The sequence below is a fragment of the Phoca vitulina genome, unplaced genomic scaffold (assembly GCF_004348235.1).
Source record: "Phoca vitulina isolate PV1807 unplaced genomic scaffold, GSC_HSeal_1.0 scaffold36, whole genome shotgun sequence".
NCBI classification, from domain to species: Eukaryota; Metazoa; Chordata; class Mammalia; order Carnivora; family Phocidae; genus Phoca; species Phoca vitulina.
In genome coordinates, this window is record NW_022589739.1 from 5093164 (window position 1) to 5112907 (window position 19744).

General features: G+C 48.4%; 1 protein-coding gene across 1 annotated transcript in view; it reads right to left on the bottom strand.

Moving 5' to 3' along the window:
• The window catches only part of PARVA (parvin alpha), a 171822-nt gene extending 152078 nt beyond the window's left edge, over positions 1–19744 (bottom strand). The window contains exon 1 of the mRNA XM_032426903.1: positions 18925–19744. Coding sequence (XP_032282794.1) covers positions 18925–19060 — 136 coding nt within the window. The 5' untranslated portion in view covers positions 19061–19744. The remainder of the gene's footprint in view (positions 1–18924) is intronic.

Consider the following 19744-nt stretch of genomic DNA (forward strand, 5'->3'; position numbering starts at 1 on the left):
GAGAGCAATTTGGTAATATCCAACAAAAGTCAGGCCTAACAAATTTTTGAGTCAGCAATTCCATCTCTAAGAATTTATTATACAGATAAACAGACACAGAATGCCTTCATTTGTTTGCAAGCAGGCTTAATGCAGCACTGTTTGGAGCCGCAAAACACCACAAAAACCTTAAATGCGCATCAATAGAGAAATGGTTAAAATAACTATGGTACACCCAGGCAATGCATAAAGTTGTTTTAAAAATGAGGTAAATCTGGGGGCGCCTGGGTGGCTCAGTTGGTTAAGCGACTGCCTTCGGCTCAGGTCATGATCCTGGAGTCCCTGGATCGAGTCCCGCATCGGGCTCCCTGCTCGGCGGGGAGTCTGCTTCGCCCTCTGACCCTATCCCCTCTCATGTGTTCTTTCTCTCTCATTCTCTCTCTCAAATAAATAAATAAAATCTTTAAAAAAATAAAAAAATAAAAAATAAAAATGAGGTAAATCTGGGCGCTGGGTGGCTCAGTCGTTAAGCGTCTGCCTTCAGCTCAGGTCATGGTCCCAGGGTCCTGGGATCGAGCCCCGCATGGGGCTCCCTGCTCAGCGGGAAGCCTGCTTCTCCCTCTCCCACTCCCCCTGCCTGTGTTCCCTCTCTCGCTGTGTCTCTCTCTGTCAAATAAATTTTAAAAATCTTAAAAAATAAATAAATAAATAAATAAAATAAAATAAATGAGGTAAATCCATATGTGAAAGACACGTGCATACCTTGGAGATATTGCAGCCTTGGTTCCAGACCACTGCAATAAAGCAATTATCACAATAAGTAAAATGAAATCTTTGTTTTCCCGGTACATATAAAAATTATGTTTACACTATATTATAATCTATGAAGTGTGCAATAGCATTATGTCTTTAAAAATGTATACACCTTAATTAAAAATATTTTATTGCCAGAAAATGCTAACCATCACCTGAGCTTTCAGCGAGTCGTAATCACTGATCGCAGAGCGCCGGAACAAATAATGACAAAGTTTGAAATATTGCAAGGATTAGCAAAATGTGACACAAAGGTATGAAGCGAGCAAATGTTGTTGGAAAAATGGCACCAACAGACTTGCCTGATCCAGGGTTGCCGCAAACCTTCAATTTGTACAAAAAACATGCAACATTGGCGACACGTGATAAAGCGAAGTGTAATAAAACGAGGTATGCCTGGACGCAAGATGGGTAAATAGGTAAGTGGAAAAGTATAAACTGTCAAACACCCTCTACAGTGGCATTCCAGTTGTACAGAAAGAAGACAAGTGCGTATGCTTGCACAACAGAGCATTCCTGACACACTATTATTACATTACTACATACTATTATTATTATTATTACTGTTATTACAGGCTACACCAGTCTATCTAAATCCCGACTATAGGAAAGAAGGAGGAGCCCTTCCTTTTCAGTTTATATTTCTGGCCTCTTTGAATTTTTTTACTATAAACATAAACATGTTTAGCTAGTTTAATGAAAATAGGAGCAATAATATTAACTGGCTAAACATAAGAGGCGAGTTCCATGAGAGCAAAGACATAGGTCTTCCTCTAGGGCCTTGACCGTGTCTGCCAGGGGCTCAGATTTCTAGAATGCCCACTGAGAGCCAGGCCCTACTTTAAACACTTTGCAAGTCTCTACTCCTTTCATCTCCATGACAACCCCAGGGGGGTGGGAGGAGTACCACCCCATTTTACAGATGAGGAAGCCTGGGCTCAAAGAGGATGATGAACTTGTCCCAGGTCACACAGCCTCTGTGCGGTGGGACCAGTCTGGTGCACTCCAGAGCCCAGAAACCTCCCTCCCAGGCTGCCCCTCAGTAAACGGTTGAACAAATGGAAAACCAGAAAAACTGCCAGTATCTTTTAAGACTAGAGAAACTAAATTATTAAACAGTCACTCTTGTTATGGTTCATTCATTGTTATTAATGATCATTATTGATGAATGAAACATAAACACTATGCAGAAAAGCCAGCTGCGTTACAGTGGGCAAAGCACTGGACTTGAGCTTGAAGGAATTAACTCAAATCCTTGCTCTGCCCCTTAGTAGCTGACACCCTGAGCAAGTCACTTCACCTGAGCCTCTGTTAGCTCATCTGTAAAGTGGGGATGACAGCACCTCCCGGGGTTACTGCGGGGATTAAATGTTTCATCACACACGAATGCCCGTGTGCCTGACACATGTTGCATACATGTAAAAATAGGAGAAGAGGCTGAGGATGAAATAAACTATGCTCACAGCATCACCAGGCCGACCTCCCTCTTTCTCAGCCTGCTGAGTTTGAAAAGTGAACTGACAATTTATATTCATGTATACTCCAATGATCCGAGGAGGAAATCAGGGTTTTTAATTGTTCTGATCCTGCCTCTAGAATATTGATTTAGGACATTTAATACCATCTCCAAATGCCAAGCTTAATTTGCATCAGGTCAGAAGCTGGGCTGCGGAGCCCTGGCTGTTGATTTTAGGCAGGGACTTGGGAGGGCCCGCAGCTCACCTTCCTCCTGGCCCGCAGCCAGCCGAGAGCTGGCTTCACCTGGGACTCAGAGAACTGGCTGACTGAGAAGGCCGAGTCTTTGATGGATTTTCACCGTTTAATTAAAGTGCAGCTGGGGCCCGGGGCCGTGCTGTACCTTTCAGCGAGATATTTGTCGCATGCTGCACAGCTAGCCTGTGTGGAGGCCGCTGGGCCAGGGCAAAACCCACCCTCGGCCTGGATCCCCCTCACCCAGGGAGCCTGTGTATCTGCCTTTTGGAGGCCCCAGGTTCGTCTTCAGGAGCTCAGTTCTCTGGGCACTAAGCGCTGCCTCTGGGAGAATCTCAGAATTCAAACACGGGCCAATGATGCCCAAACAGAGCCCCTGACAGCCTGCTTTAGAAAATCTTCCAGGCTGCTCAGCTGTTCTTTTTTTTTTAAGATTTTTTTTTTTTTAATTTGTTTGTCAGAGAGAGAGAGAGAGCAAGCAGCGGGGAGTGACAGGCAGAGGGAGAAGCAGGCTCCCCGCTGAGCAAGGAGTCTGATGCGATGCAGGGCTCGATCCCAGGACCCCGGAATCATGACCTGAGCCAAAGGCAGACGCCGAACCCACTGAGCCACTCAGGAATCCCTGCTCAACCGTTCTTGACGAACATGTTCTGTGCTCTGAGCCCAACCTCATCACTTCATTTACAAACTAGGGGGCTACAGAAAGCCCATTCATTAAAGTTTTCTTTTTTATTATAATTATTACAGGAAATTTCAAATACACCCCAAAGTGAGAGACTAGTACAACAAACCTCCATGTACCCACCATCGTTCTGCAATAATGAGCAATTCGTGGCCGCTTGTTGCTACACCTCAACCCCTGCACTGCATTATCCAAAGCAACTTCCAGACGTTTTATCATGCCGTCCACTACACATTTCAGTATGTACCTGGAAAAGATAAGGACTTCCTTCTTTTTTAACATGACCACGACGCTGTTCTCACACCCTACAAATTAATAATGATTCCTTCATGTCATCCATTGCCGGTGAGTGGTTACTTTTTCCTGATTGTCCCATAAATCACTTGAAGAAGTTGATTTTTCTGAAGCAGGATCCAAACAAGGTTCTAGCTGGGGTTTGGTGGCGTGGACTTTCTCATCTTCTCTCACCTTCCCTTCAAACCCCGTCGTGCCCTGTTGTTTCATGTGAAGGTGCTAGAAGCCCAGAGACGCCACTTACTTACACCGGGAGGCATACCCAAGCGTTTGGTTTTAGCCTCCTCACCTGGAAAATGGGAATAATCATAATCCCCTATCTCATGGGGGTAATTATGAGGATTCAATGAAATAGAACATGTAAAATGTAGAGAACAGAGCTTGGCACTGAAAGACAAATGACTTTGATAGAATTTGATAGAATTCCCAAGCCCAGCATCTGGGTGGCAAGAACACGGAGTAAAAAGTGGTGTAACTCTCCACACTTAGTTCTCTGACTTTGAGCTGTTGTTCACAGTGAGATGGTAGAATGTTCTAGTTAAGAGCAAGGTTCTGGAGCCAGACTGCCCCGGTTCAAATCCTAGGTCTTCCACTTGCTAGTGATGGCAAAACAATGCGTGTATTTGCCAGAATTCATTTCCTTTCCCTCTGGGCCAACAACTATGTCTCCTTGCCTCTCTTGCACTGAAGTGCGGCCACAAAACTGAGCTCTGGCCAGTGGTAAGTGGGCAGAAGTGATATGCATCAAGTCAGTGCCTGCCAGGTAAGAACCTCCCACTGAAGTCTTGCTCTCTTTCTCACCAGGCCCCCTTGATTGATTGGTGAGGACCCAAAGAACATGGAAGAAGGAAGACTGGTAAGATGAAAGGTACCTGGATCCCTGAATGACCATGTGGAAGGCAATCCAATCAAGGGGGCTGGAGTTGGGGGGCTGGCTGGCTCAGTTAGTAGAGCATACGACTCCTGATCTCAGGCTCATGAGTTCAAGCCCCGCACTGAGTGTAGAGATCACTTAAAAAAAAAAAAAAAAAAAATGATGCCATGGGGTTCTGCTATAAGCAGGAAATAAATTTTTATTATGATAAGCTTCTGAGAATCTGGGGCTTATCTGTTATAGCAGCTAGTGTTACCTTAACTAGTACATGAGCTTTGACCTTGGGCAAGTTACCTGGCCTCCCTGTCCTTCACTCTCCCCATTTGTAAAGGGACAAAGCTGCTAATACCTATTTCATGGGGTTGTTAGGAAGATCAAACATTAATATATCTGAAGCATCTACTACATTGCCTGGCCCATAGAGCATCATAAGCGCTTGCCCCTGATGCCCTAATGGTATTATCATTGTTTTTAGTATTATTATTTGAAGTGTAATAGTATACCAACAGGAATTTCCCACATTTACAATTTGGGCCTAAAGTTTTATTCCAATCAATTTCCAATTTAATAATGACAGCCAGTGGTAAAACAGGATTATGACCATTTGCTTAACAGGAAATATTTCAGGAATACAGTCATTCTGCAAGATGAATAGCACCTCATACAGGATGCGACAAGTCTCTGGCACTCCCCACCAACATTAAAAAAAATGGGAGGATGAGACTTTCTTGGCATGTACCTTTCTGGGTGAGCAGCCAGAGTCCTCTTCATGATTAGGACTGGGGAGATGTGCAATGAACTCTATGGGTGCATGGTTACCCAAGAAGATCTACAAATGTCCAAAAAGCACATGAAAAGATGATCAACATCATGACCTTTCAGGGAAATGCAAATGAGAACCACAGTGAGCTACACTTCACCCCACCGCGATGGCTACCATCAAAAAAGAAAGACGGTAACAAGTGTTGGTGGGGATGTGGAGACACGCCCTGATGGTGGGAGTATTAAATGGTGCAGCCCCTTTGGAAAACAGCCTGGCAGTTCTTTAAAATGCGAAACATATTCTCTTGTACTCGAGAGAAATGAAAACATATGTCCACACAAAAACTTGTACATGAAAATTGATAGCTACATTATTTATTACAGCAAAAAGTGCAAACAATCAAAATGTCCATCAACTGATGCATGGATAAACAAAATGTGGTATTATCCATCGAACGGGCTATTTTTCGGCCGTGAAAAGGAGCAAAGTACTGATATATGCTATGACATGGATGAACCTTGAAAATACTACCCTAAGGGGACGCCTGGGTGGCTCAGTCGGTTAAACGTCTGCCTTCAGCTCAGGTCATGATCCCAGAGTCCTGGGATCAAGTCCCTCATCAGGCACCCTGTTCAGCAGGCAGTCTGCTTCTCCCTCTCCCTCTGCCCCTCCCCCTGCTTGTGCACTCACTCTCTCTCTCTCCGACAAATAAAATCCTTTAAAAAAAAAAAAAAGAAAAAAGAAAGAAAATACTACCCTAAGTGAAAAAAGCCAATTGCAAAAAACCATATATTGATTGTATGACTCCACTTATACGGAATGTCCAGAATAGGCAAATCTGGAGAGAGAATATAGATTAGTGGCTCCTGGGGGTGTAGGAGAATAGGGAGGGAAGGTAGGGTGACTGCTAATGGGCACAAGGTCTCTTTTTGGGGTGATGAAAATGTTCTAGAATTGTGTCAATGGTTGCACAACTGTGAATATACTAAAAACCAGAAAATTACACTGTTTAAATGGGGAACTGTACCTCAATAAAGCTGCAATCCTAAAAAAGAATAAATATAAAAAAGGTACCCATTCATTCACAGAGATCAAACGACCTCTCCTCTGGACTTGAGCTGCCATCAGAAAACAGAGCACAACCCCACCTCATCTGGAGCCTTTGAGAATGATATGGCCTGTGTTAAAATCCAGCTTCACCTCTGTGTACAAGGACTGATGCTGTGACATAAACATGTAATGAGTCTAAAGCTCAGGAGAGAGGTCACGGCGGGAAATGGAGCTTGGGGGCTTACCAACACATCCAGGTAGGAGGTGAAACTGTCATCCACACGCCCACGAACACAGATAACCCAATGATACCACCCCCCTCCCCCGAACACAACTGCCTGACCCCAGAGATACAAGCAGGGTTGGTTCTCCAAGCCCTCCCCCTTTAAGGACATAAGCTAGACCATGAATCACACTTCCCCAAACCAGTCATACTAAATAGGTGAGGTAGCTGGGAGCCCAACTCACTTAAATTGGTGTCATGTCATTCGAAAAGCTGACATTCAGGTCTTACAAATTGAACGACAATTGTTATCTATCCAATTCATGGCTCTGGACTCCTGTTTCCCACCTGCTCCAACACCAATTTAAGCAATTCTGAACTTTGATCTCCACAGCAGAATGTCTCCGATTTATTGAAGTGTCAGGTCCCAATTGTGCTAACATCCACCCCCGGCAGGGCCATTACCAGGTGTGAAATCTGGGTGCCCATCACCCCAGCCACATTGAGCACAGCGACAACCACAAGGAACAAAATCAATCTGCCTCTCCATAGTCATCATGGGAGCCTTGTAATTTACCATAATGACAGGCGTGGAGGAAAAGCAGGCGAAGAGATCGTTCTGTTCTCCAGGCCCTTGGACATGTGCTGGAGGGGCTACAGAGTCCACCAGGACAGGCCTTGCAACTGTCAGCTAAGAGGCAGCTACTACTCCTTGCAAAGGGCTATTTCGGCACTTGCCCGTGTCCTGGGTTGCTTTAAAATGCAACTTGTGTTTTGCAAACAGCATCAAAAACCGTTGGTTCCTGCTGCCCCTGCTTCTCCCAGCTGTCACTAGTAACTACCTGTCATCTACAGGTCGGCCCCACCAGGGCTGGGAGTCAGGGACAGCTCAGGCTTACCGTAAATAGGAAACCCCTCTCCACTAAGAGGAAAGTTGATTTCCAAGCCGGGAGTGTAGGGGGGTGGGGGCAATGAGTGAGGCGAGACCCAGGGTTCCTGTGTGAGCATTGGCAGACTCATCAACGACCTCCAGTTGTGGGGTCAGGATGAGTCCACATTGGGGCCGTAGCCTGCCCCTGCCCCTCACCTGCTCAGCTAGGGTCCTGACCTGCCTGCTAACTTCTGCCGGTGTCTGCCCCCAGGCCCCTGAAGCTGAGACCCCAGCCTGGACTTGGATAAGCCCTTCAGATTCAGAACTCAGGCACTCAACAGATGCCAAGAACCTTGGGACCCTGTCACCTCAACGCCTGCCCCAATAAACCTGGATTGCCCCGTCCCCTCAACTTGGAGATTGGGGCTGCAGACCCTCTTCCTGAACCCCTCTCTCATTTTGTCTCTCCACAGGGGCTCCCACACACCCTACGGCCAAAGCCATGTTGTCTAAGACAAAATCTGCTTTAGAAAGAATTGTTTGGGGTTGGAAAAGTCAATGTCATACTGCAATTGGCAGATTAATGGTTCTACTGATGAATATATCCTGGGAAGAAGTGCAGAGCCTGCTCCGTGGAGCACCCTGGTGTTTTGGGGAGCCCTGCGGCCTGGGTTTGGGTCTCCGAGGGAGCAGAAACAGGCCAGCAACCTCACTTTTTTGTAGTCCCACATCATCATCATCCCCAGGAGACCCACCGTGTGCACGACTCCTGTGTCAGACTGGGTTTTTCACAGAATAGAAGAGGGGAGGGGCCTCTGGATTTTAAAAGAGATAGGGAATGAGTGAAGGGAGTGGAGTATGATTCAAGGATGAATAAATGCCCTGACACACCACTCCCGGGGGGGGAGTCTGCCTCCACAACCGACGCCCGAGAAACGCTCCCTGGGGTGCTGGGTGTGATAATTACGTGCTCCAACTGGCTCAGATCCACTCTTAGCAGATGAAATGAGACACCTGACTGCTGACTCCTAATGCAGGTTGAGGAAACTGAGCCCTGGAGGCATCGGCCCAGCCCACTCTTGTCAAAATCCATCAGAAACTCAGAAAGCTCCCGAATCCTATCCCTCCTCTTGTCAGCCTGGGGCGGGGAGGGGTTTCTTCCTCTGGCTTCAAGACCCAGCTTGCAAGCACCATGTGTCCTAAGGAGCCCTAAACCCTGGCAACCTTAATTTGTCCACCGTAGCCCTCAGTTCACTGTCTTGTCATGACCTCCCATTTGTGGTTACCAAGTGTGGGGCAAGTCCAAGAATTCAGCAGTTGGGAGGTAGGGAGGGAGAGATCAAGACAAGGAGGGACTCCTTGACCAAACCTTCACTGGGTCTCACATGAAGTGGTGAGAACTCAGTGGGGCAGGGGGAGGCTGTGACTTCAAGGATGACCATTCCCAAGGGGACTTCAAGGATGACCATTACCAAGGCACCTCGGGCCTTGTTAGAAGAGCAGGCACTTGGGATGATAAACCAGGCCACATATGGATGGAAGGATGGCCCCAAGAGAATGTTCTGAAATAAAGATCTGCCTGTTCTAGAGCTCACTATGAACATGTTACTGACCAGGAGGGAAGTTTGCACTCGCCTGACCCATCACCGTCCCATCCCACCCCACCCCATCCCACAACTCAGTGACCTGGTCCCATTAGCCAGGAGCAGACAGAAACTTCCAGCCTAACAATGCTGGTTTTACTTTCAAACAGCCTACTGGGAAGACCACCCAGACCCAAAAGCAGGAATCTCTGTTTATCAGTGATAAACAATCAGTGTTAAGCAAGCCAAAAGTCACCCTTTGGCCCTATAACTGTACTTCTGGGTCTCCATTCAAAGAAAATTATTCTTCATTTTTTAAAGTTTTAGGCAGCATCATTTTAGAAAAAAAAAAAGAGGACCAAAAGAAATGGGTAAGTGAGCAAGAGGACATTCACTCAATGAATATTATACACCTATAAAAAGTATGTTTGGTAAGATTTACAACACAAAATATATTGATATAATAAATGAAAAATAGAGATACAGAATTCTTATCTATGTAATATACATGGTATACTTACAATTATAAAAAGGAAAAAAGTTGTAAGGAAGAAAAAGAATAGACCGAAGTAAATCAAAATTCTAACAGTGATTGCCTTTGGGAGGTGCAATTCGCATGGCTGTTTTCTATTTTCCCATAAATCCCTAAAGCATGGGTTAATTTTATAATGGGAAAAAAAAAACACTTTTATTAAAAAATTAGATGCTAAGCAATTTGGTTCATTCTTCCTTCCCCCAAGAGTGTGCGGTAGTAGAGAATATTTCTGTTTCAACCGATGAAGTCCACCGCTTCTTCCGTCCACGGCCTAACTTCTCCCTAAGGCTGGTTTGAAGGGAACACAGGGTCTCTAGCCACAAAGACGGTTTTTCTAAGGCGTTGGCAGGCTGGTGTGTTCACAGCAAACAGAATTATCACTTAGTAAATGCTAGTGGAACCAGATTTTCGGCAAGGCCTATAGCGATGTCTCCGGGCCAGAACACAGATGAAGCAGCTACAATTCACAGCTTGTGCTCCGAGCCAGGCTCTCCTTTTAGTAGGTCCTTCCGGGTGGGCCGGAGTGGGGAGTGTTGTGGTGATGGATTTCCCTGGTTTGGCACCTAGTGAGTAATGGAGCTGAGAAGCGCAGGAAGGGCTAGGCAGGCGGGGGAGGGCAACCAGCAGGCTCCGGGGGAATTACAGGAATTCTGAATCTCTTGCACAGTTTTGGTCTACACCTTTCTTTTGTCTCCCCCAAACCTTGCCCAGAGGCTGTTTCACCTCAGCCCGCCATCATTTTAGCTCCATCAGGAAAACATGCAACGCCATTTTCACACAGCAAGCTTTTCTGGATGAAAACAAAAACGCAGGCCTCTACACTCAGAGGGATCTCCACCCTTGACCTGCCTGCACTGTATCATCACTGCCTATAGATTCTAGGACCCAGGGCCTTAGCGTGCTTGTCAAAGAGTGGGGCTAAGTGATAATGTCCCTCCACAAAGGGTAAAGAGATCCCTGGTGGGAGAAGGCAGTTTCATCTCTCTCACACACACACACACACACGCACACACCCGCACACGCGCGCAGCCAGATGTTCAGGCCTGGATGAAAGCAGGGGACCAGGATTGTCATTCAAGGTTAGGCAGAGTTTGAAGTAAGCTGGGGACACCCTCAGGAGGAGTCAGATGCCCACTGATGATTCAGGCAGTTGGTTCGCCATTTTGTAGGGCACTTGTTGAGTACCTGGAACCACGCAAGGCACGTGCGGTGCAAATAGGAGCAGGACGGACAGAACTCCTGCCCTCCCAGACACCACAGGGAAAAGGAGGGAAGGGACGAGGTCCAGGGCCTAAGCTCGATGAGGCCTCCTTGTCCTGGGGGCTCTAGTCCTCAGACAAAACCTTCATAGGGATTTCTTCCTGATTTCAGGCTGCAGAACACACTGAACACTTAACAGAACGTTTGTGCCCCTTTTAAAGTATTTTATTTTTGGGGCGCCTGGGTGGCTCAGTCGTTAAGCGTCTGCCTTCGGCTCAGGTCATGATCCCAGGGTCCTGGGATCGAGCTCCGCATCGGGCTCCCTGCTCGGCGGGAAGCCTGCTTCTCCCTCTCCCACTCCCCCTGCTTGTGTTCCCTCTCTTGCTGTGTCTCTCTCTGTCAAATAAATAAATAAAATCTTAAAAAAAAAAAAAAGGAATAATTTAAAAATGTATATTTTATTTTTAAGTGTTTTTTTAATTACTGAAATTGTTGTAGAGCTTTTCCCAAATGTGTTCTTTTTTCCATGACAGTGAATAGTGATTTTAGATGCTTACATATGTTTACATGAGGATTTCATCTCTTCTGTACTAATGGCTAAAACATAATTACGAACTGTGCTTGTTAACCAAAGAGAGATATTCCATGAGACAAGGACTCCTAATATGGAGGTGTCCTTGGGCCAGGGCCCGCTTATCCTGGTGCCCATCTCCTCCTCCCGACACTGAGGTGCCTTCATTAGTGGAGGAAAGAAAGAGGTCTTTGTGATGATGTCATTCCCAGACCACCCTACACAGACAATAAAACTGAATTTGAGAGAAGCCTGGTGAAATGAGAGCTCAGAAATCATAGAACACCAGAGCTGCAAGGGCCCTCAGAGGTTCTGTAGCTTAATCCACTGACATGAGAAATGGACAAAGAGGAAGAGGCCTAAGATTACACAACCAGTTAGCAGGGGACTATTTTCACCAAGGTAAATATGGGGAAATTCTTCGCATGGAAACTCCAGTATCATCATGTGTTAAACACTACGCCGGGCAGGGGGGCTACGGGAAGGGGGCCCTCAGCGTGGCGTGTGACACGCACTCCCACAGATGGCCACAGGGCAACGTGGCCAGTGCCACAACAGAGCCACGGACAAGGTGGCATGGGACCACAGAGAAGGAAGCACCTCACTTCCTGCGGGAGTGAGGAAGGCAACCAGCAGAAGGGGATATCTGAACGGGGTTTTAATGACTGAATAGGAGTTTGGTGTATAGGGAAAGGAAGAAGGTCATTTCAGAAATATGGAACAGCACGTACAGAGGTTAGCACGTGTGAAAGAACGTGATGTGTTTGGGGAATAAAGAGCGGTTGGGTGCAGCTAAAATAGAGGCTTCCTGAAAGGGAAACAGAGGCAAGACCAGAAGGGGAGACTAAGGAGCAGCTGAGGAGGTCTTGAACGCCCTGAGGGGGCATTACCTTGGTGTTAAAAAAAAACAACAACGGTATATTGGCAAAATAATGAAGGGTGGATTGAACAGAAAAGGACCAGAGACAGGGAGACCAGTGGGGTGGATATCTGCAACATTTCAGGTAGAAAATAAAAATGGAAAAATTTAAAAAAAAAGGAAAAGAAAAAGAAAGAAACAATCTTGAAAAAGACAAAGAGCACTTCTGGGGCCTGACCTGAGGCGGGAATGCAAGGCGGAATCCACAGGCCTCCTGGACAGATGGCTGTGTTCAGGGACAGGAGAGAGCAGGGGTGGGCAAGCCACTGCCCCGGGGCTGTCGCGGGCCCGCCATCTGTTTTCTTGCAGCCCCACTGCTAAGGATGGTTTTCACATTTTTAAAGGACTGAAAAAGAATGAGAATATTTTGTGACACATGAAAGTTACATGAAATTCAAATGTCAGGGTCCAGTTGGAGCAGAGCCATGCGTGTTCCTTCACCTCCCGTCTACGGTAACAAGGGCAGAACCGAGCACAGGCTGGGGGACCAGCAAAGTCTGCGATATTTGCTATCTGCCCTTTCAGAAGAGGTTGCCAAGATAGAGGAAGACTGCGGCCTCAGGCAACTGGCGGGATGGTGGAAGAAGAGAAGCTGATTGGGGCAAGTGGCACGGATAGTAATGCCCTCGAGGGCGTGTGGAGTTGGAGGGTGACACACCCAGGAGATGGGTGCCCTACAGGTGAGAGATCTGGACTTAAGACATGGATTTGAGAAGCATCAATGGGCAGATGGTCATTGAAGCCATGGGAGTAGGTGAGATAATCCACGGGAGAGGAAAAAAAAAAACCCACTCCAAAACAGAGAGCAAAGCCGGGAAGTCAGAACCCCAGGAAATGCTGCTGAGGGGGCAAATAGGCAAGAAAAACCCAAGAAGGAGTCTGAGAAAGACTAGTCAGAGACATAGGGAACAATTTCAGTGTGAATAAGGTCAAGGGAGAAGATGTCTTGAGGAAAAGAGAGAGCTGAAGAAATGTCAAATGCCACCAACAGCCCAAGTGGAATGAGGATGGAAAAGGAGACTGTGGGTCCTGGGAGCCCTCAACCAGCAACGCCTGCACTGTGGGAACAGGCGGATGTGCTCCCGCTGTCCTCCCTCCCACGGCCCCTCCTGCTCATCCTCTCTCCACGGGTCCACTATGTTTGAAAGCCTCAGGGCGCAGGCCCTGGACCTCTTCTACTTTCTAGCCCAGACACCCCCCCGCCCCCGAACTGGGCTCTTGGAACCAACTGTGAATTCAGCATGGCCGCTGCAAAGTCAAGCAGGCCCCTCTATTCAACAGGCCCCACCCTCTTTCTCCCCAAATCAGCTCACCCAGAGACTTCTCCAGCTCAGTGAAAGCACTCTCTCTTCAGCTGTTCAAACCCAAATCCCTGGAGTCATCTCGATTCTCCTCTCATCTTCCATCCAACCATTCAGTAAATCCTACCCACCACATCTTCAAACTACACCCAGGCTTCAGCGCCCACCCCTCCACTCCAGGCCACCGCCGCTCTCCCCTGCCTCCTAGCTCATGTCCCTGCTTCCACCTCTGCCCCCCCCACAGTCATGCAGCACCTCACCAGAGCCATCCTGCTGAAACACAAGTGCAGTCATGTTATTCCTCTAGGCAAAGCCCCTGAAACCTTCCCATCTCACTCTGAGTAAAGGCTCCAGGCATACGATGGCCTCCAGCACCCTACACAACCCGCACCTACCCTCCGTCTAATCCCTGAGACCTCACCACCTTCCACAACCATGCTCACCCTCTCCTTTTTTTTTTTTTTTTTAAAGATTTTATTTATTTATGTATTAGAGAGCGAGAGAGAGAGAAACAGCATGAGAGGGGAGAAGGTCAGAGGGAGAAGCAGGCTCGCCGCTGAGCTGGGAGCCCGATCACCCTCTCCTCCAGTCACAGCAACCTTCTTGCTGGCCCTCCACATATCAGGTCCACTCCTGCCTCAGGGCCTTTGCATTTGCCATTCCCTCTGCCTGTAGTGCTCTTCTTCAAGATACACATATGGCTCTCTCCCTCACCTCCCTCAGATCTTTCAGAAATACCCTTCCCAGGGAAGTCTTTTCTAGCCATCCCATTTTACAGTGCCAATCATCTCTCAACCCTCAACACTCTGTGTTTCCTTGCCATGCTTTATTTTGCTCTAAAGCACCTGTCACTACTCTAATACAACACACACGATCTACCAATTGATCTTGTTTATTATCTGTCTCCACTGCTAGAATGTAAGCTCCATGCGGGCAGAGATTTTTGTCTGGATTTTCCCTGCCATATCCCAGCACAGCGCCTGGTACATGGTAGGCGCTCAGTAGAGGATTCCTGAAAGAACGAGGCTAATGGGTCAAGAAATGATGAGGAGATAAGCAAGGGAAAGCCATTAAGGCAACTCTTTCAAGATCTGCAGTTGAGTATTAAGAAGAAACCAGTATCAGGAGATCTTCTCCAAATGGGAAAGACTCAAGCGTATTTACAGAATGTTGGGGGGTAGAGCGGCATGAAAGAGACTGAGGACGTGAGAGCAAGGCTATTTGCTATGCCGAGTCTGGGAGGGAGCAAAATGAATGGCCTCACAAACAAGGGGACAAGGGACCTCTTTGGAAGAGACTAGGGTAGGCAAGGAGCCATGAAAGGAGGTGTAGATCTCGGGGAGCAAGGGGAAATTGAACAAGTTCACACCTAGTACTCAGTTTTCCATCTCAAGGTGTGGGGAAGAGTTTGAGTGGTGAGAGTTTGAGGTGGCACTTTGGAAAATGAGAATGCATGCTGATTCGGGGAGAAGAGAGTTGCTCAGCAGGGCTGGGGGTTCCCCCCACTCCCGAAACCATAAATATGTTGCAGTTTGGGGATCTTCCCCAGTTACACTGGAAGGCCAATGAGAACCAAAGGGGTAAGTCCTAGTATTATTTTAAAATTATTAAGTTAAAGCCCTTACTGGACACGTTGGACATCGAACAAAATGTAAAACTCTAAGGGATAATAAATACAAGGGTAAGTGATAGGAATAATCATTGCTGCTGACCCAACTTAGGGCACCTCCAGCTGGCAAATACAATGCAAGACGGTGTCCCTGGAAAGAGCAAGTCTTGAGGACAGATCTAGAGAAAAAAAGACGAAAGGTGACCCTTTGGCCAAGGACTCTGAAAGGCTACTCTAAGGAGCCACAGAAGAGGGCTGTGTATAGCGTAAAGGAAGGCTGGAACCGCAAAAGAGAAGATCCCCAGAGAAAAACAAAAGCCACTTAACTACAACTCCTGAAAATGGGCCAAGATATTCTAAAATGCTGAAATATGGGGCACCTGGGTGGCTCAGTTGGTTAAGCGTCTGACTCCAGATTTCGGCTCTGGTCGCGATCTCTGCGTCGTGGACTCGAGCTCCCCCTGGGGCTCCGCAGGCAGCACAAGTCTGCCGGACATTCTCCCCCTCTGCCTCTCTCCCCGCTCCTGCACACATGCTCATGCTTGCACTCTCTCTCTCTCTCAAAAAATAAATAAAATCTTCTAAAAAATGCTGAAATATGACATTATGGAAATAGGAGTATCTGATGTGCAAGGAAAGATCCCTAATTTCCAAAGGGACCAAAGCAGGGTCATAAGAGCTTCAGAGTCATGAGCTACTAGGCTATCTGCAGAACCGGTAGAATCTTCTACAGTCCATAATGAAAAGACTATTTCAAATTTTAAGGACTATGTCACATTGAGCTATCAATTTTAATAGCTACTATTCATTATTCATACCATGCTATGCATATTACATGCTTTATTCCCATTTTATAGATGAAGAAACAGAAGCTTAGATAAGAAAGTTGTCCTAAGTCATAGCAATAGATAAGGGGCTGGACCAGAAATCAAAGCCAAAGGTGTCTGGTCCCAAAGACCATGCTTTTAACCTCTCTTTTCTCTTCCTAAGGTTATTTTTCCTTATTGAAAACACAGGAGTGATGACTACTTTTAACGTATTCTTATGAGACTTATAAGTCATTCTATGATGTATGTAGTAGGTATTTGTAGGAAGACATATTGTTATATGAAATTATTGACTAAATATTCTAACACGTATTATGTCTTTCCAATGTTTGTGTTCTAAGTGGGACACAACAGGGGTCAAGTGAATGAATGGCAGTCCCTGGGCCCAGGAGAATTCTATGCTCAAGGTCACATCAGTGACCTTGAAGAATCATGTTCTAGAATATTATAGGGGGGAAGTAGGAGAAAGCAGTTTCTGCAAAGCACACAGCTGTGAGTTTCTGCAAGATCCAGAGCAAGATCTAGCCTTACTATTACTGAAGTGATGATTAGTGGGCCCTTGACAGGTAAAGCACTGATCACTGAGACCCAGCACACACTCACCAAGAGCAGGTGATTTCAGACCAACCCAGCTGCCTTCTTTGGGCTCGCAGAACTACCACCTACAGCGGCAAGCAGGTGGGGCTGGGTGGTGGTGGGCCCCTTTAGAAGAAGCAAACTCACCATTTACATCCCCTGGATTAGTTAAGAGTCTGAATGACAGAATCAGGACTTAACAGGTAAGTAGAGCAAGGATAAAAATAAGATCTTGCACCTGGTTTCAAAAACCCAATTGAGTAAATCTGAGACAGGTAAGGGAATGGTTCAGGAGCCACAGACATGAAAATGTTTTTGAATAAGTTGGTAGCCAACTCAATGAGAGCTAACAGTGTGATGTAACGGACAGAATAAGGAAAAGCGGCCCTGGCTGCATTACTAGAACCTGGTGTCTGGGCTAGAACCGAGAAGGGTTCTAACCTGGGTGGGCTGGGCTCGACTACCACACTACTATGGGGGCTTCCGGGCAGCTCACTTTGAAAGGGTCTGCTGGTTATTTTCATTTCCCCCACTCCCCACTGTGATCGCTGCACGGCTCTGTGTCCTGAGGGAGCTGACCCCTACATATGGCATTGTCCATACACCCTTGCCCGGGTGACTTCCCCCTGGGTCCAGCCAACTAGAAGCACCCACAAGAGACTCAAGGGCAAGGAAAGAGAAGACACAGAGTATCTCTTGTGCCAATGTCTCCCTGCTCCATCTCCACGTTACTGACAGTCGCTGTGTCTCTCTGTAGCTACAGTTCCTGTCAGGCAGCCCCCTTCCATAGTTCCAGCTCTCTGTGGGTTCCAGGTGGCTGCCCGGGCCCCGTCAGGTCTAGAGGTGGTAACAGCTTCCACCTGTCTGTCGCTAGCCCCTAGCTTCCTTACCATCCTTTCTGGCTTCGCTTACCCCTGCCCTCACCTCTGAAAATAGTCTCTTCATGACAGTATTTTCAAAATCCCAGTTAAGCTGACCTTCTGTTTCCTGCAGGGCTCCCAAATGAAACTGAAGGTATAGGAAGCCAGCGGGCCATAAAATAATGCCTATGAGGACCGACTTTAAGAACAGAGGATGTTTGTACAGGTGAAGGGAAGACTCCAGGAAACAGGCTAATCCACTTGAAAAAAGTGAGGGGCTACCATCAGACTCATTCTTCTGGCTCCAGAGATTCCGGCTTCTGGCTCTAGAGATTCTCAATCTCTAGACAGAAACCAATTCTGTATTTTTACAACAAACTTTTCTAAAGAGTTGGCAAAGGTGGGTTGAGCACACCGGGTAGGTCATGAGCTTCAGAAACTGAGAGTTGTTTAGTCTTAGCTAGAGAGCCCACACCAGGAATACAGTAGGGAAAAGTCAGAAGGGTAATGAAGGGCTTTCCAAGCCAGGATTTCATGATTCGCTACCAGCTATACACTCCCCAGACAGTGGTTCACCCAAACAACCAAACCGGGAAAAAACCTTTTTGGAGCTGTTTGGAGCTGTGTTTCGCTGCGTCTCACTCCAACACAGAAAGTAGAAGTTTAGTCCTTTGTGTTAAGTTTGATAACTCTCAGCACGGAAGTTCTTCTTTACGCTTTAAGGTAACTCAGAAACACGGAATTACGTGACACCCCGGGATCGCAGCCTTCAAGAGCGCTATTCCCAAACCACGAAGCAGTCTAGGAAAAATTTTAACCAAGCAACTTCCATCTACACATCACCAGAGCTTCTTCTCAACTGTCACTTCATTTTTCAAACCAAAAGCCAAGCTGTGAAATCTGCCAATGAGACAAAGTGTTTTACATGCAAATTGTCCTGGAAAAAAAATAAGATCACTTCCATTCACCCTGGTGGGGAAAAGAAAGCGTTTCTTACAAAGAGCCCTCCACCCCTGAGTTCACAGAAAGGTCACAGCGCGATGCTAAGTGTGTCTAATCCAGGTTTTCCCCTTGAGTGCGAGTTTGTCATTTATTACAGGGCCCAACCGCTAGGAAAGCCACTCATTCATTCAACAAACATTAATAGCGCCCTACTGGGCCCTGGGGGCGGATGCAAGATCCGGAGGCCAACTCTGCTTCTGGGGTTCCGTGCGTCCAGGAAACGAGCTGCTCTCAAAGGCCAACGAAGGCAGCGAGCGAGAGTGCGGCGCCCAGGAAAGTTTCCGCAGGAACTTGGGGAACGCCAGCCTTCGGGCGCCGAGAGGGCGGGGGCGCGGGCCTCCGGGAGGACGCCGCCTCCGCTTGGGGGCCCGGCCGCCTCTCCGGGCCCCGCGGCGCTCGCCCCCAGCCCAGCGCGGGCGTCGCCGGGTCCCGGGCAGCTGCACCCCGGCGCCGCCAGGCCCTGGCGAGCAGCACCCCACCCCTGCTACCCCGGCCACCCCGAGCTGGGCGGCGGCGACGACCCGCGGGCCGCACTCGGCCCCGGCCCCGCGTTCCGGGCAGCGCGCGCCCGCGCCACCGCGCGCCCCCACCGCGTCGGGCACCCGCGGCGCGCTCCCGCCTGGCCCTGGAGCCCCAGCCCTCGGCTCCGGCCCTGCAGCGCGCTGGGCCCGGACGCACTCACCCTCCTTGGCTTTCTTCCTCCGGGCCAGCGTGCCTCCGAGTTTCCCCAAGAAGGAGTCATCTTTCTTCCGGGACGGGGGCGACTTGGGAGTGGGGGACTTGGGGACAGAGGGCGACTTCTGCGGGGACGTGGCCATGGCGGCGGAGCGGGCAGCCGCGCGCGGGCCGGCCGGGACGCGGAGCTGGCGCTGGGCGGGTGCGGCGGGACTGAGGCTGCGGCTTTCCAAACGGAAGCGGAATTATTCCAAGCATTTGAGGCAGCTCACGCTCGCCTTTCCCTTCCCTCTCTCCCTCCCTCGCGCCGCCCTCCGCCCTGGAAGGAGCTGCGCGCTCGGGGCCCTGGCCGTTGGGGCCTGCGCCCGCGCCCCTGGGCTGCCCGGAGCAGGGAGAGTGCCCCAGATCTGCCCCTTGCAGGACGTGCGGCCTTGTCTGTGTGTGTGAGACCCTGCTGCCTGGGAGCGCTCCAGCCTGGAGGCCACATTTTCCCCGGGCTCTGCACCCAACACAGATCCTGGGACAAATCCGGGGTTCAGTGACTGCTGACGCGAGGCGACCTGCTACTCTGTCTCCCAGTGTCTTCGCGCAGGCTGGTGGGTGAGGAGCTCGCTCTTCCCCTGCATTTCTACGTGTACAGTTATTAGGCCATGTCTTGTGTCCAAAAAGAGCGTGAGTCCACTCCGGGAAGAGAGTGAACCAAAATGTGTTTAGGCATATCCATGTTGCTACACTTCTCTATGGCAGTCAACCTCCTCTTCACCCCCATCCCAGGGTGAGGAGTTTGAAGTTCATGAGAGCAGGGCTGAGACATCTTCTTACAAAAC